The 17479-nt window shown below is 38.5% G+C and overlaps 1 protein-coding gene across 2 annotated transcripts in view; it reads left to right on the top strand.

Moving 5' to 3' along the window:
- TMEM135 (transmembrane protein 135) overlaps positions 1-17479 on the top strand; it is a 171679-nt gene that overhangs the window by 59554 nt on the left and 94646 nt on the right. The window contains exon 5 of one of the 2 annotated variants that reach the window (XM_017819713.1): positions 12236-12301. The exons of the other annotated variant lie outside the window; for it this stretch is intronic. Coding sequence (XP_017675202.1) covers positions 12236-12301 — 66 coding nt within the window. The remainder of the gene's footprint in view (positions 1-12235; positions 12302-17479) is intronic. 2 annotated transcript variants of the gene reach the window in all.

Below are 17479 nucleotides of genomic sequence, written 5' to 3'. Positions count from 1 at the left end.
CTTCCTCAGGGGATTTAAGTTCCCCCTGAGTCAGAACGTTTAGGGCAGCTTTCAGTTTAGTCTTTTGCCCCAAGCGTTCTATCAGAGCTCCTGTGCTCTGTCTCAGCTGCCAGCCTGGCAGCAGCAGCGAGGGAGGCAAGGCCATTTCCCCTGCATTCCATCTGGCCGTCCCGGTCCAGCTTCCAGGACATCTCTGAGCTCTTAGCTCCTCTCTCTCTGCTACATGTTGCATTTTAGGACTTCCATCACATAGGAGTCCACCCCCTCCTCCTAGGAGGGGTCTCACAGGGGTTTTGGGGAAATCTGATTCAGTTCTTACCCCAAAACTGTCTCTGTTGAGCTTAGTCCTCTCCCTCTCTCCATCAGACATCTCTGTGTCTCTCTGTTTAGCTGCATGCCGTCTTTACTGCTTGTCTCTTGTCTTCTTGGCTTTCTGCCACAGTTCTCTGCTCAGTGCTGCTCCACTGCTGCTTTCAGTATCTCTGGCTGTCCACTCACAGCAAGGAAACTTCCCCCAGCCCTTAGCTACAGTACTTGGTCCAGTTTAACACTGTTTCCAAGTTTCTGGAGCCCCCAGCTGGGGGCTGGGGGGCCTTGCCCCCCAGCAGGGCTCCTAACCCCTCTGACTCCTGGTGGTCTCAGAACATGGCTACTCTCCTCCAGCTACATCATCATCTTTCTTTTCCGGTCTGGTGTGATATGCTTAAATTTTGCAGGGGTGCTGATTGGGTCAACATCAAGACACCACCCCCTCGGGGGTTACCATTTTTTTTAACTCCAGGGGGAAAAACACTTTTTTCCCTACCACAGTAGCTTAGAACCGTGCTGCAGTTCCTGGATTTCATAAATCTAGCAGTAGATTTACTGGTAGTGCCTCCTGTGTCATCTGAAACAGTGGTCTTTAACTGTGCGGTCACTGGCTTTTCCTTGGGAACATTGCTTGTTCCCAATAAATGATTGAAGATGTCATGCAGATTAGCATCTATCTGCTCAGCTTCATAACTGTAACCATTGGTGTGCTCAAAACTTCTCTGAAATGCAGGTTATCAATTCCTCCATTGGCTTTTATCTGATGCTCCTCAGCTGTAGTCTGTAAATACTTCACAGACTCTTAAATTTATCCTCATCAGTCAACTGTAAGTGGCAAATATGATAACCATTTTTTGCATAAGAAGTAGAATTCTAGAATTATTTATTTGGATGGAATTCAAAAAGTATTCAATAACTTGGTGGGATTCAGTGTTAGAAAGCTGAGACATTTGCCCCTCACTCCTCCCAAATTTGTTGGCTTATGTTTTTTTAGCATAATGGAATTTTAGTAGGTCTGTATGTTCTCAAGGCAGTGGATGGAAATAGCTAAGTCAATATTCTTCATGACTTTGGGAGGTAAGTGAAAAGTATTATTTCTCTTTTGGAGGAGGAATTGCCATGGTAGTACCACCAGGAGTAGATTTTTAGGATCTCTTAATTGAGGATCTCCCACTGTTGGGAAAGAAGACCACACTCTGCCTATTTACAGAAAAATCCTCTATATTTCAGTTGTCTTGCCTCATGTCAGATAAGAAGAACAAAAGTTAGAATCCATCCCTGCTTTGTGAGCTCTGCTTGTTTTACCAATAATCTAATTGTTGTTCCTCTTGATTTGCCTTCCAAATTTTAGAGAAAGTGAAGCAGGGTTTTACAGACCTGGCATTGATTGTCACGTGGCTTTATTTCCTTCTTTTACTATTGTCTATAGCAACCATCCAAATTTTGATGAAAGTCTTATATCCCCTGAGACCACCAACACATGAGAGTAGAAATCAAGTCCCATACTTCTTGCGTTAGAGTAGGCTACACTTTTTTTCTCATGTAAAACCATGCCCAGTTATTGTTAGGATGACAAAACTAGTTGGCAGTAATTACCAGATCGTTGTACACCAGACAATTTTTCATAGTGTTGAAGTCAATTCACTACAGTAATTTTGGAGATTGCAATGTTGTCGAGCAGTTCCGACTGAAAATGTCTTTGGATCTAATGTGTTTCAGGACACAGAGATTGTACCCAGATTCATCTCAGGTGGCTTGAGTCCAAGTCTAGCTGATATCTTGATTTTTAAGGGCATTTTACTAGTTTAGCCTTCCTAAAGGTGCTTTCTTCTGCTTTGACATTTGGTGTTTGTCCTCTTGTCTTGTGACTGGGCTGGCTGTAGTAGTTCATGTGTTGCAGAGTCAGGCCAGCTATCTTCCCGTCATGAAAAATGTTCAAGAGCAGGAAAGAGGAGTATCCAGCTCCTGGCATGACAGAGAGACAAAAGTGAAGTGTTTTAGACTTATTCTGTACATTGATAAATCCTGCATTTTTTGAAATACAGAATTGTTTAGCTGCAAAATTAGAGGTCATGAATTCTCATACCTTTTGTTTGAGCAGATTTGACAAATTTTACTACTTTTTGCTATTGTATTTGTGCATAATGCTTTAATGATTGTGGGTGGGTGTTACCTCAAACCCTTGATTTATTAAAAAGCAGGGCTTGTGGAGTACAATTGCACCATGGCTTCTGTCAACAGCCTTAGTGTTGAGAACAGATGTAGCCCTTCCGATATTGTATGTGAAGAAGTGTGGCTTCCTCCTGAGATTGGTCTTGTGATAAAAGCTTCCTGCCTTTCTTGAAAAGAGAAAACACCATGAATGCATGCTTTGCTGTGGGCCCTGCACTGCTTGGCAGAGAAGGCGATTCTCAGACCTGGAGGTACTGTTGTGTCAGTTTTGAAGAAAGATGTTTGGGAAGAAGAAATCTTGCTCATTATTTGAAGTGGCTTCACTTGAGAACTGAGTGTTATGCAGCCTGCAAGTGAGAGTTTCTGTTAGTTCCTCGTGGCCAAAATAAGAATGGCTTTCTTGAGAGCAGTGCTTCTGCCAGTTCTCAAAATATTGTTCTAAGCTCTGAAACTTTTAGCTCTCCTTAAAAGAAAAAAAAAAGTTAATTAAAAAAAAAAAGCTTGAGAGTGCTACGTGATGTTGGTAGCTAGTTACTGTTCCCCATATAATATATGACTTTCTGAGTTTTCTTGCTGATTATTTTGTGTTGACTGGTTTTAATCAGTTGAAATCAGCATCTGATTTATTTAATTATTTTATGGATAACAGCATGTGATAAATAAAATCACAATTCATATTTTCTTAGGCCATCACTAGAATAGACGTATTCTTCATCAAAAGCAATTTAGCTATTGCCTAATATCAGTGAAACTTTTCTAGGCAGAGTAGGGAGGCATTTTTATAAGCTGCACCAAAAATTAAGTAGCATTAACCTGTGTATTCTGCTCCTAATTAGTTCAGAAAGATTGTGTGACATACACACGTTTAAACAATAACATTGGGAAGTGAATTGAGTGTCTCTTTCAAAGTCAGTGTAATTTATAGTACTGTTTACACTGCGGTCATGATAAATCACCAGTTTGAAAATGTTTTTTAGATTAGTTTTGTGTTAGTTTAACTCATAGCGTAGTGGGTAAATTACAATACATAGTAACAAACCTATTGAGACAAAGAAATTTTTGTTCGATTTGCAAATACTGAGAATTAGTACTTAAAATTGCTACCAGTGGGAAATGTAAAAGGTGAGGTAATCCCCTAAAGAAAAAGGACTGTGGTTGTGAAACATATTGAATGTAAATCTTGTAAAGCTTGTAGGGAATGTACTGAATTGAACCTGCTCAGAGTTCATGCTAACAAGAAACTCTGGTCAATGAAGGCAGATAAAGGAGTTGTAAATGACTATTTAAATTAGTCTGGAATTCAAGAACATGTGCTTGGATAATATGGAATAAAGCTGTCTAAATATGCGGCTCTCATTAATTTACTGGTCAGAGCGAATGTCTGTGTTACAAGACCCAAGGCTGCTGCAATAGCTTGCTGGTGTTTAAATCTGCTGTTCTTCAGGGATTAGAGTGGAGAATAGGGATCAAGGATCTTTTGATTTTGCTCTTTGTTGTCCCAATAACTCACTGAGGAGCTACAGGTGGACCATTAAAACTCACCTCAGTCTGCTTTTACTTGTGTTGCAAAAGAGTTTGGCTTCACTTGTTTATGATAGCTTGGGAATGAATTCCACAGGAACATTCTGGTGCTCATTGCTATGTCATACACCCTGTCTTCTTGTCTGTTTTCTTCCTTTCACCAATGCTCTTCAAACCACGAGGGCTAAGGTGTTATAAAGTCACAACAAGGAGTCAAAATGAAGGGGCAAGCAAAGATGTAGTAATAACTGTAGGATGATCAACAAGGCCAAATGCAAGGTTCTGCACCCAGGTCGTGGCAATCCCAAGCACAAATAGAGGCTGGGTGGAGAATGGATTGAGAGCAGCCCTGAGGAGAAGGACTTGGGAATGTTGCTGGACATGACCTGGCAATGTGCACTTGCAGCACAGAAAGGCAACTGTGTCCTGGGCTGCATCAAAGGCACTGTGGCCAGCAGGTCGAGGAAGGTGATTCTTCCCTTCTGCTTCACTCTGGTGAGGCCCCACTTGGAGTGCTGCATCCAGCTCTGGGGCTGCCAACATAAGAAGGACATGGACCTGTTGGACAGAGTCCACAAAAATGAGGAGAGGGCTGGAGCACTCCTCCAGTGAAGACAGGCTAGGAGAGTTGGGATTGTTCAGCCTGGAGAAGAGGCTTCAGGGAGACCTCACTGTGGCCTCTTAGTACTTGAGGTAGACTTATGAGAAGTGTGGGGACAAACATTTTACAATGTGTCTGTGGTGCTAGGACAAGGGTCAGTGGTTTTAAACCGACAGAGGGCAGGTTTAGATTAGATGTTAGGGAGAAGTTCTTTGCTGTGAGGGTGATGAAGGACTGGAACAGGTTGTCCACAGAAGATGTGTCTGCCCCATCCTGTGGAAGTCTTTAAGGATAGATTGGACGGGGCTTTGAGCAACCTGGTTCAGTGGGAGGTATCCTTGCCTATGTCAGGGGATTTGGACTTCTTTAAAGGTCCTATCCAACCCAAACTATTCAGTATAGTGTTGGAGTTCATTATGGTTCTGAGCTCAGGGCAGTGTTACCCTTTTATCCTGAAACTTAGTGGCTGCATCAAACCTGATTAGACCTGTTGTTTCTGCACATTGTTTTTCCAGCAGCCTCTGGTCAGGCAGCAGCAAAGTTCCCTGTGGATCAGTTTCAAATGGGATAGAGGGAGGTGATGCATGATAGGTGCATATGCTCCTTCTAACCATTTTAGAGCTGAAAATCTGAAGATTTCTCTGACCCCAAATCGTGAGGGGCACTGACTACATGCAAGTGTGCTTGTATATTCCTGCTTGGCCAGAGTGGTCTTTTGGCCACTATCTTTTATTCTATCTGGCAGCATTACTAATCAAAACCATGTTTGACAATTGTCATGTGCTTTCTGCAGGCTGGCTTGCAGCTGTTTGCTGTCCTTCTGCTGTGTGATTGGAAAGAATGAAGGTTTTAGCTGGCTTCAGTGGATCATTTCTCAGATGCAGAAACCTCTGCTCTGTGATGGTGGCAGGGCAGGCTTGCTTGGACGTCCTTTCTCTGGCATTTCTGTTGAGGCAGAGGAGATTAAATGGCCTATTTCTCCAGTTTCCCATGCTGGCTGCTGGCCTGGTTTGTGGGTAATTCAGTTCATGAGCATTATACTGCTGGATTTAATTTTTTTTTTCTGGCTTTCTGTTATGTAGTTAATTGCAGTGTTGAACTGTTCAATCCTTTGTGCAGAGAAAACTAGAGAAAGGTGAAAGTCAGTTACAGCCTGGGACCAGGAATCCCAGTATAAATACCAAGCATTTTTTGGGTGGGGGGGTGGGAGGAAGGAAAGGGAGAAAAATAGGTAGAGAAGAAGTCAGGAGAAGAAAAAAAAAAATCATAATCTTGGAAAATGTTACATATACCACAACTGTAGACGACTGAGTTCAAACTAAGATAAATAAATACAAATGCTTTCATTTCACCCTCTTAGCAGCACACATTGCGTGATTATTTTTATGCTTGGTTCATTTGTTGAGCGTGTGTTCTGCAACTTTAAATTATAAAGCCCTTTTAAGGAGAGGCTGAGGTTCCCGAGCAGAACTGCATCAGGGAGGAAGATCAGGGTAATTTAGTTGTGTAGAGGGTAGAGGTAAATTAGTTTGTAAGGGAGTTTATTAACCCTGAAAGTGCAGGATGAGCACAAATGGAATTTGTAAGTGTAATAGAAGTTGCCCTGAACTGTTTGTAAATTTGAGCCTATGTTTACATGACAAATATGCCGATGTTCTCAGGAAGGAGCAAGACTTAAACCAAAAAGAGTTACTGTGCTATGAGTCTTGTTAGTTTTAATACTGGTTTATTTATACTGTATTAGTGATGAGTTTTGCTAATCCCCAAACATCTAGTTAGGGAATCAACAGTCGTTTATCATTTGAGAAAGAAGAACAGTTTTCATATAGTGTTTCTGCTGTGTAAGATACACAGCCAGGTGTGTGCTTTGTTTTTACAAATGTTGTGGAAGTAACCAGAGGAAAGGGAGATCAAGTATTATGGAATGCAGAGGTGGGTGTTTGGTGCAGTGTTTTCCCTGGGTGTTCTGAAAGCCGAATTTGGGAAAAAATTTCAGAAAACGGATACAAGGCTTTAATGAACTCTGCAAAATATGCTTTATCATGGGGTTTACATTGCCTAGTCTTTAGAGAGTTCATGATTAAGTTGCTTTTGTAGAAGGTAAAGGTGAGAAAGTATTTGATCTGTTAATGGGTGTCTGGAAAGGACTTGTGTCTCGCAGAAGTCAAATGTGTGCTGATCTACTCATTGTACAAGTAAGGTTTCAACAGTTCAGTGATGAAGATGGACACATTCAGACTCCTTTTAAAAAGTAGAAGATGGAGGTACGTGAAATTCACATCTGTAAGGTGGAATGAGTTGAATTTTTTATGGTTTTTCAGAAAGTAGGAACTTAAATATCTGTCTCTTTAAAAGCTTCAATTCAGCTTCACTATTGTATTTTAACATATCTTAAAAATATTTTAAATCTATAAAATATATAGGATGGGAGCACATTCTGTATTGGTATTGTAGTAATTTCATCAAAAGTTGTAACAATAATTAAGCTTCTCAGTTAAGTTAAATCTGTCATCTGGAGTAACGTTCCCTTACACTTGTCATTTTGTGTACAGAATTCAGGAGAAAAAAAATTCAGAAACCTCTCTGCATTTTCCTATTCGTTGTTGCTTCTGGATCTCACCATTCTGAATTTCACTCATTCTGCTTTCAAGAGTTGTGTGATGGTGAGCTAATATGGGCTATAACAATAGTTCATACGTAATCAAGTTGAAAGATGTTATTGATGATTTTGGATCATCTGTCAAAAGCCTTTTTATAATGTAATTTGCTTTTCATGAAGAAGCACACATTTTACAGGCCAGAGCTGTCAGTTAGCTATTGTGTCCAAGACCAGCAAACCTCATGGTGGAAAAAATGTCTTCTGTGGTATTCCATCCATTTTTGTTCTTATAAACAATTTGCACCATTTTCATTTTAATGAAATAGTTTTGTTTTCTATTTTGTTTTTTTTAATGCACAGTTAGAAGTAGATGCCAAAAGTTGTCAGGGGATTAAACAGCATGCTTTTCTAAATTCATGAATTTACATGAACAATCTCCTCCACTGCTTGCATTTGCAGTTTTAAGTTTGGTAAAACAGTAACTATTTTGATAAATTATTATAAGACCATTTTATTTTCATGAATACCTAGAAAATTAGAAACATCTGGAATCTAAAGTACTGTTTTTTTTCTGTTTTTCCTACCATTTCCATCAATAATGCACAATTATTTCCCACTTTAGTTCTGTGTACAAATGATTTCTCTCTTTTCTTAAATATACTTTTTAAACCCACTTGCAAGGAATTCAGTCAGAGGCAACTTCTATTTTTGGAGTGGGAAAAGTTGGTCATCTTTGTCTGGAGATGACATTAAAGCTTTCATGATGTTACAAAGCAGTCAGATACATTAGGCTGCCGTTTTACCTCTCACATAATGTAACGCACTGTACATTCTTTATAATGAAGAACAATTTTAGGATTCAGTAACAATCAGCTTGGCAGCACATTTATTTCACACTGAGATCACTAAAACTATGTGTTCATAATTTGCTTTCTCACTCCCATCACTGAGTAGAAGTATCTGAAGTCATTGCCTAAGCCTGTAATGATTCTTATTTCAGGCTTATTCACAGTGAACTCAATGCAAATAAATCTCAAATTTTTACAGCTTCCTAAATAATCTGATTATAATGTAATATTTAGTGCAGAAGCAGTTAAAAATGAGCTACATTTCTAGTCAGCAGTGTCTTTGAGAAAATATTATTATTTCTTAAATGGACAGTTTTTCCTGGCTTGATTTGTGTCAGCAGTACTCTGAATATTTTTATCAGATTTAGTACAATGAAATAAACTTCCCGGTTCAATATACTTAATACCTTTCGCGCATTATTTAAAATTCTTAAGACATTTGTGTTCGAGGGACTTAAACTTAATCAGTATTGGAATAAGTCGTATGCGACTATTATGCAGCATGAATATTGACTATTATTATACTAATAACTCTGGTAGATTTGAAATTAGATATCAAGAACAGACCAGGCAAGATGTGTTCAATAACCTAGATTTTTAGTCAAAGTAGATTTGATGTCCTGTAGGGATCCTCTTACTCTCAGCAAGATATTATCACATACAGAATTTCAGAAAGTATATGAGGTATGGAAGCATATTGTTATTTCTTCATTGATGATGTGGGATTATTCATTCATGCAGCTTTTTTTTCCTCTATTCTTTATGGAGCATTAAGGATAATGGAGTTTGTCTTTAACATTTAAAAAAAAGAAATTGTACATTTGTATTTTAAGTTTCTCCACACCTATGCTTATTCCTCCACATCCAACATGTGCAACTTGAATGCCAGCAGGATGCTCTGTGTTTTTGCATTTCCTTGTGTCTTGGCTTGTCACAGCTAGAGAACTGCAGGGTGGCCTGCCACTTGACTGGCCCAAAGCATTTCCATCACTTGTAGAGAATTTGAGAAATTGGGCTATGCTTCTTTGGGAAGCACAGTTGCATTTTTTTTTAATGGACTTGTCACTGAAAGTGTTGATGTGAAATACTGAAACAGGTTGGTCAGAGAGGTTGTGGGACCTTCAACCTTAGAGACGTTGAAAACAGGCCTAGGCAACCTGAGTCCAAGGGAACCTGAGCAGGACCAGATAGAATCAAAGAATTCTTTAGGTTGGAAAAAGCCTTTAAGTTCATTGAGTCCGACCTTTAACCCAGCACTGCCAAGTCCATCACTAAACCATGCCCCCAGGTGGCACATCCATACATCTTTTAAATACCCCCAGGTATGGTGACCCAAACGCTTTTCAGGACAGCCTGCTCCAGTGGTTGACAACCCTTTGCAGGAAGAAATTTTTCGTAATATCCAATCTAAACTCCCCTACTGCAATTTGAGGCCATTTCTTCTTGTCCTATCACTTGTTATTTGGGAGAAGAGACTGATCTCTGCCTCACTACAGCCTCCTTTCAGATTTTTGTAGAGAGTGATAAGGTTCCCCCTTTTCTCCAGGCTAAACAGCCCCAGCTCCCTCATCTGCTTCTCATAAGACTTGTGCTCCAGACTCTTTCCTAGCTCCATTGCCCTTCTTTGGACATGCCTCAGTAAAATTCTGTTTTTGTCTGCATTTACAGAGCAGAAAGGAAAAAGACAGAAATTGAAGACTGTGCAGAAGCTTTGAAGAAACAAAAGTGTTACACATATATTTAAAGACTGGCAAAATTTTGCTAGCTGATTACTTTTATCCTTAGTCTGTGTGATGTTATAGTCCTGTGAAGGTGTTAAAAAACTTTCTGAACAGTTCCATCATGTTCTTTTTCCCTGTAAGACATTGCCTTACTTAAATCTCAACATGTTGTTCACATCTAGTTTGCTTTGTCAAAAGGATGCAAGCTTGAAGTATTTTCTACCAGTGTCCACCTCCTTCACCTTAAAGGTTACACCAATAGTAAACTTGGGCCCATTATGCCTTTGAAAGATAAACTTCTTTAAGTATCCTCTTGGATTTTGCTTGTTTAAAACCCCAATAGCTCTTTCTCTGGCCCTGTCATTGTCAGTCCGTGAATGGGTATAGGTGGCCTCATCCTCCCATGCAGTTTTGGTGGGAAGCTGTGATTGTAGTGCTAATCTTCTAAGTGATGCTCGGCACATGAAGGGTGGCCCACAGGAGGACATCTGTGGTGCTACATTTGCTATTGCTGTCATGTTTCCTTGTTTCTAAATAGCTTTGACATCTGGCATTAACAATGTGAGTACAAGTGTATTAAGGGAGAGCTTTTACAAGTAGATTGAAAAGAAAGTCATGCACACCAGTGGTTTTCAAAAGAAAAGAAAGCAGCTTAGCTGTATTGACAGAATGCTCAATTTGGTTGAAACATCCCTAAAAATGTTGGTAAAAGGAGCTGATTTGGGGAAATACAAAAGGCTGTATGGGGTTCACTTCATCTCTCAGAGAAGAAAGGGTTGAGAAACAGAATTCAGTGGGGCATTGCCTTGCATCCTCGTGGCTGTAAATGAAGTAATAGCTATTGCAGCCCAATGTTCTGGAGTGCACACATTCATTTACAGGTATGTGGGTGGAACCTAAAGTAGTTAAAAGCTCTTTTATTAAGTTATTTTCTGCAGAAAGTTATTTAGAAAAGGGTAAACCCCACATAATCTGTGTCTAAGAAGACTGAGGAATTAATCTCGAGAGATGTCTTCGATATTACATTTGTTGAGATACAGCTGTCTTAAGATAGTGTAACAGGAACCCAGCAAGTTTTGCAGTCATGGAAGCATTGAGCTGCTTATTTTTTAAATCACTATTTAGAAAGATGATCAGCTACTGCAAACTGCTTTTATTTATAAACTTTCTAAATGTGGTATTTTTTTTCCAAACAACCTGCTAACTGCTCCTTAACACAGATCCTTAAATGTTGGAATATTTTTTTAATTAGAACCAGATATTAGAACCATGTTTTGTTACAGTTGAAATTGAAACTGGCTTCACTGTTTGCTATGGAAACAAGTCTTTAAAACAAATCTGTTCATGTGTACTCTGATGTGCCAATCCATGAATTTATGTAACCTGTGAATTTTTTCATGCCTTTTTGCAACCATCTTGTAGAAAGAATGGTGGTACAGAACCTATTATAGTTTGCGTTAAACCAGTAATCTATTTATAATGTCAGAAGTACATGCTAATTTTCCCACTGGATTAAAGAAAGGATGGGGCAACTAACACAGAAAGGTATGCAACCTAATTAAAGATTAACTTAATTAAAGATTTCCCCAAAGTTGTTGTTCCCTGTCATTTGCACATGACGGGATTGTGTTTTGTGATACCACCTTTACTGAGAGTTTAAAAATTATCTTCGTGAGTTGTGAAAGACCATATAGCTATTTTTCCCTCAGTAGGCCACTTTTACCTGACAGCCTCTGGAAGACCATTATATGGCTGAGTGTCTCTGACCTGCAAAGAGAGTTTTGTGGAACTGCTGCAGGGTTGGGGAGGGCTGTGCACTGTTGGTGCTCTGTTTAGGTGGTTACTTGTGATGGGAACAGTTCCAGGCATGGAGAAAAACATACAGCAGTTGACAGGATTTTATTATATGGACCTTACAGTTGTTATATGGACTTTACTGTTATTATGTGGTTTCATTGTATTCGCACTACACAGTGCACAGCCTGGACATGCCCAGGCTTGCCATGAGTTTGCCTGCTCCCTGTTTCCCCTGTTCCTTCCCTTTTTGCCCGTGTCCCTATCCTGGTTTGTCCCCCTCTTGTCTGTCTCATGCTCCACCCTATGTTCTGGCCCTTTCCCCTCCGGAGCAGATAAAAGACTGCGTGCACTCGTGAATAAAGGACTCTACCTGCATCCCACCTTTGTGTCCCGGACCCGTGCGGTGCCATGGTCCCATCCCCCCTTCGGACCACGGCAGTTACCTATGCTGAGACTGAAATCCTTGATACAGGTCTCACCTTGCAATAAACTTTTGCCTAAGCTGTGCAGATTGGTCTAAATTACTTACTCGAGGGATTCAATTGTAAAATAGGTGCTTGAAGGTAGCAGAAAATTTAAAAAATATTATAAGAATTGAAACAAATCTTCATGAGCTGCATTGTCTGTTTTTTCAGTAATGAATTTGTGTGTGTGTTTGTTGATGCAGGCCACAGAAACATTGTTCCGAATGGCAGTAGCAAGAGGAGCTATCACACCTTTAAGACATGGAGAAGTAAGGCTGATTGTATCTTTTGGTTTCTTTTTTATTTATAAGTGATAAAATACTTTCTTAATATAATGCTTTATAAATTCTTGGGAGATGTACTGTCTTGATGTAAGTGAAGAGAGCTGGACTATATATAACTTGCATACCTACATTACAGTATTTTTTTAAAGGAGAACGGGAACTTAAATCTTGTCCAGCCAGAAATTAAGTATTTTTGAAAAAACATTCTGTTTTTCTTTTTGCTTCAATCATAACTTAGCCTTATAATAGAAGTGACTCACAAGAATGTCCTTTCAGCTGGGTTGTTTTTCATTGGATTTTCTCTATTAAAGATTATCAAGTCTAGAGAAATTCACATGATGTCAGTATTTGTTACTGAGTAGCTGTGGAGAGGTTACTTCATCCTTTGTTCCTTTCAAGAAATAGTAACTTCACATAATATACAAAGTATTAATACATTATTATTCTAAATAGGATAAATATATCTGAATATTGTGTTGCTCATGCATGTTTCCGTTTTTACCTTCTTTGTGTGGTTTTATATCAGGTAAACATTGTTTTGAGCGTTGGTGATTAAATATCTCCAATATGAGGAGGTGCAATTTATACTTGGGTTGAATTCAATTTTAAAAATAAAAAAATAAAATTTAAATAATATTATGTAAATATATAAAATATATAAATAATAATAAATATAATAAAAATAAATGTAATACGTAAGTAGATAATAATAATGAAAAATAAAATACTGTAATCAGTCATGATACTGGAAATGAGGACTGATCTGGGCATTGCCACAACTGGATGCTACAGTGTGTAGGGTTTTAAACATAGAAACCTTAGTGTTTTTTCATGGTAATCTGATTGGATCAAATTTTTAGATAACTTTGTCTGTTGAAGATACAGCATTCAATCTAGAACGTAGACTTAGATTGACCCTGGAATCCCAGCTGTGCTGTTCTTTATGCTGATGAAGTTCCCTTAATTTCCGTTTTGCAACAAAGTAATATATCCTTGCATTGGTGTTTGAAGATGTACCTGAGATTTCATTGAATGTGTGCTACCCTTCTAAATTCTTTGTTTAGTGTTTTTTTGTTTGTTTGTTTGATTTTGTTTTTGGTTTTGTTTTTTTAGTGAAGGGCACTTAATTTTCTATATTTTCATGACCAGGTTGCCCAAAGAGTCTGTGGAATCTCCATCCTTGTAATTACTCACTAAATGGTGTGAATTAATGGACAAATCAAATGATGTTTTATTTTATAGTGTAACTAATTGTACTATTTGCAGTGCAAAATACCAGGACAACTGCAGACATAATGATCTCTGTTGTGAATGATATTAGTAATTTCTGTATCTGATATATCTTATGTTGAGCCAGTTCAGCTCACTGATGTGGCAGAAAAACTTTTACTTTTTTCTTCAGATATTCCCTCTGATCTTTTATCAGTTAAACCGCTTCAGGGGCTAGAGAGAACCAGATGAGAATCAGCAAGATAAGTGGTGAGAGGATGTAACCATGATTATCAAGAAAGGAACTGAGAAGAAGTGCATCTGTTTGATGATGGTGAACTTTATGTTGGTGTACAGTGTCCTGTGATACTATTGATGAGATACTCATTGGGCTTCAGTGGAAATGCAGTTAAAGCTAAGCTAGATAATTTATAGATAAAACACTTTCCAGAACTGACTTTTTGTGTAAGAAACGGGGGGAAAAATAAGAAAATACCTTTTTTTCTCTTGTATATTTTTATTGAGCTTTATGGAAAGGGAGAATGTTTTTGCTCAAGGGAGATATTTTCATTAAATTCCATTGTGTAATTATAATTTCCTTAGTCTGAAAATGGGAAATTACATTATTCAAATGAAACTAATTTTTCCAGAAGAAACATATAATCATCAGGAGTCATATTAATTATTTTTTTTTTTAGCTTTTCCAGGAAATTACTGAATGTTTGCACAGTGTGTGAGTCGAAAGGGAACCAGAAAAAAAGTTGAATATGAACGAAAGTTGACTGTATTATGTTTGAGAAGTATGAATTTGGCAGTGAAAATCAAAGCAGAGCAAGTTGTTTATTGGAAATTTCAAAATACGGAGGCAGCAGTCCAATGTGCAAAAGCACTGTTCAACTTTCACACCATAACTTAAAAATGTAACACCATTTAAAATTTGAGAGGGGGTGAAACTGTTCAGTATTAGAAGGCAAAAATCATATCTGTTTGTTGGAAATTCATAAATGAAAAAAGTGACAGTATTCTGTCTGCACCACTGAACGGATTAATGTGCAAATGTTTCTTTTCTACAGGCAAAACAGGATGCATGAAAAACTGCCCATTATAATCCAGTTGTCATCACCAGCTGGATTTCTAAGTTATAATATTGAATGTCCATGGCAAATCCCTTTTCTCCTCCTTTCAACATTTCCTCGTTCATTGTGCCTTATGAAGCTTTTATGCATGTAGAATTTTTATGTTTTTCCTTTATTATCCTTGAAGAAATTGAAAAATTAGGTTGTACATGTTTGGTTTTTTTACTTTTGCATGTGGTTTATAAAATTACTGTTAAGATTTTAGAAAACTATGCTACCAAAGGTATTTATCAAAATTGGGAACAACATAGTGCCAAAAATTATTTAACTGTGGGATATAGATCATAGGTGTTCCTGAAAAATCTTCTCGGCAGTTCCCTTGCTCCTGATTTGACTGAAGTGTAGCATCCATGGGAGGGATCAAACCCAAAAGCATACTTGATTCTAAGAATTAAATATGTTGTAGTTCATCTTTATTTCTGTCAGTTGTTTTGTTTTGGGTGTGGAGCATGAGGCAGAGCCTTGTTCATTTCTATTAGCACTTTTAGCTGATTCCCAAATGATCCAAAAATTGCTTGAGCAGATGTGCTCACACCAAATCCCATGGCTGTGCTTCTGTGTGGAAGTCTTAGGGTGCATTTTGTTATGGACACAAGGTTTAGAGCTGCTGATCAGCGCAGCTGAGAGCTGTGCATTCAGGGAACCTGGACCTGACACCACCTAGAGAGCTTCTCCAGCTGTTTCTTCTGCTTCTGGTATTGGTGCAGGTGGCTCAGATCTGCTGCCATCAGTTCCTCGCACTGTCCAGCCTCTTCCAGACAGACCTGCTGTCTCTATAGGTACTGGCTGATGTTGCAGCAGTGATGGTGTTGAGGAAACAAGAGCAGCAACAGCCTGCCTGCTGAAGAGTGAGAAGAGGAATAGGAGGTTGCGGCTGCTTTGGAGTTGTCTGTGCTTCCCAGTTCTGCATCCCCTGGAGCTTCTACTGATGTGTGCTGAACCTCCAGGGAGAGCCGTAAGGAATAAGGGTTGGCAGCACTGGGCTGTGAGAAGTCACAGGGTGCATGGTAGCAGGATGGAATACATTTGACAAAGCTAAGGTTAAGGTGATGACTACACCCAGAGAGAAAACTTCCCTAATTTTAACTCGAAATGACCAGTTTTATTTACACTGAGGAAATGATGTACCAAAACCAGTGTGTCATATAAGATTTGTACATCATGTGGAGATACTGAACAAGGAGAGATCTGACTAGGACACTGGCTTACTGGATTGATGTTCTCAGTCCCTACAGATGAGGGAAACAAATGCACACAGAGAAGAAGCAGGGGGATAAAGGAGAGGGTGGAACCCTTAATGGAAAAAAATACAGTGAATTACATAGAATGAGATGGACAACAGATGTAATGGTAGAGGCATGATTCCCAGAGAGCCACAACTGATACCAGCCATGCATGATCTCTGTGGCTGTTAACTCACTCCTTGCAAGATCTTGATGAATTTGTAAACTGCCTTAATCACTTTTCATCTGGAAAATGTTTGGGGCATTTTTTTAAGGACATGTATCTATAGAATTCCTTGCTACTGCTGATTCCTGATTCCTTTGAGAATTACCAGTTCTATTGTCCTTATGGAAGAATGAGTAAAATTTAACAAATGCATACCCATGCATGTGTGTCTCGTCTTGGGACTACAGCAGCAGTGAAGCTTAAAGGGAGTTACCAAATCAGTGCCCTCTTGGATAATGAGGCTTGGAGCATTTGTAGGTGTAAAAATATCATTGTCAACCAAATTTGAAGTAAAAATATATATAAAAATAGAACTAATTATTGTACTTTCTAGCTTAAAATGGCTTATGGCGTAATACATGTAATGATATATATTGCTGTGGCAGTACATACTCATGAATGAAAGTTGACTTTGTTGAAAGGAGACATGTCTCTGCTTTTGTTTAAAGCTATGTGATGATTTCAGAATTAAATTTCTGCTCTGTGTGTTTTCTGTAATGTAAGTAATGAGAAGAGCAGTGTTTTATGAATTTAGCCCAGGTATCCGTAAAAAGTAATTTCTATAGATTTTGTATTCATATTAAATATGAATGATGTGATTACATTTTTAGGTAAAAATTAAACAAGGGAATTAGTAAGGATCTTTAAAACGTGGGGTGTTTTATATTTTTACAAGTTAATACATAACAATGGGAACAGCGATATGAAATGCTCCTTTGTGCAGCATTTCTGTTTATTCCACAGACATACAGAATTAATTTGAACGTAGGAAAGGAGGGTACACTGTTGAAGTGACATTACTGCTAGCTCAGGTTTTCCTTGCCTTCCTTCTTCTCAGTCTACCTTGTCATAGCAGAGTGCACTGTAGAGTCCTGGAAATTCAGCTGTGGAATTAAAGTCATATAGACATGAACATTTTTTTTATGGTTAGCAATAACTGTAATACTTTTTTTCATGAGAAGGTACTTTGCAATTTTACTTGTCATTGGTGCAATTTGAAAGAGATATGATGTGTCGTGATATTTAGTTTTGTACTGTAAAGATGACATGCAACTGAGTATTTGTTAAGTGATGATCTCTTTTCCATATAAGTGTGTTCTAGATTTGATTTTTAAATTTTGGGTTTTGTCGTAATGATGTTCCTGCTTGTGTTTTTGACCAGCTTCATTTGTAATACATGAAACCCAGGAAGATGTCATAAATGATCATATTGTAGGTACTTAAGAACTGCCAAGAATAATTTGAGATTAATTTTCATTGAAATAAAATTGCTTTGGGTGCACAGTTTCCTGTGGTTTCAGCTCGGGGGCATATCAGGAATAATCACTTGCAGACACTTTAGAAACCAAATGGCAGTGGGACAGTGGAC

The sequence above is a fragment of the Lepidothrix coronata genome, unplaced genomic scaffold, assembly GCF_001604755.1.
Source record: "Lepidothrix coronata isolate B3197 unplaced genomic scaffold, Lepidothrix_coronata-1.0 Scaffold76, whole genome shotgun sequence".
In the NCBI taxonomy this organism is placed as follows: domain Eukaryota; kingdom Metazoa; phylum Chordata; class Aves; order Passeriformes; family Pipridae; genus Lepidothrix; species Lepidothrix coronata.
The sequence above is the reverse complement of the archived record's forward strand: the minus strand, read 5'-3'. Positions and strand labels throughout refer to the sequence as shown.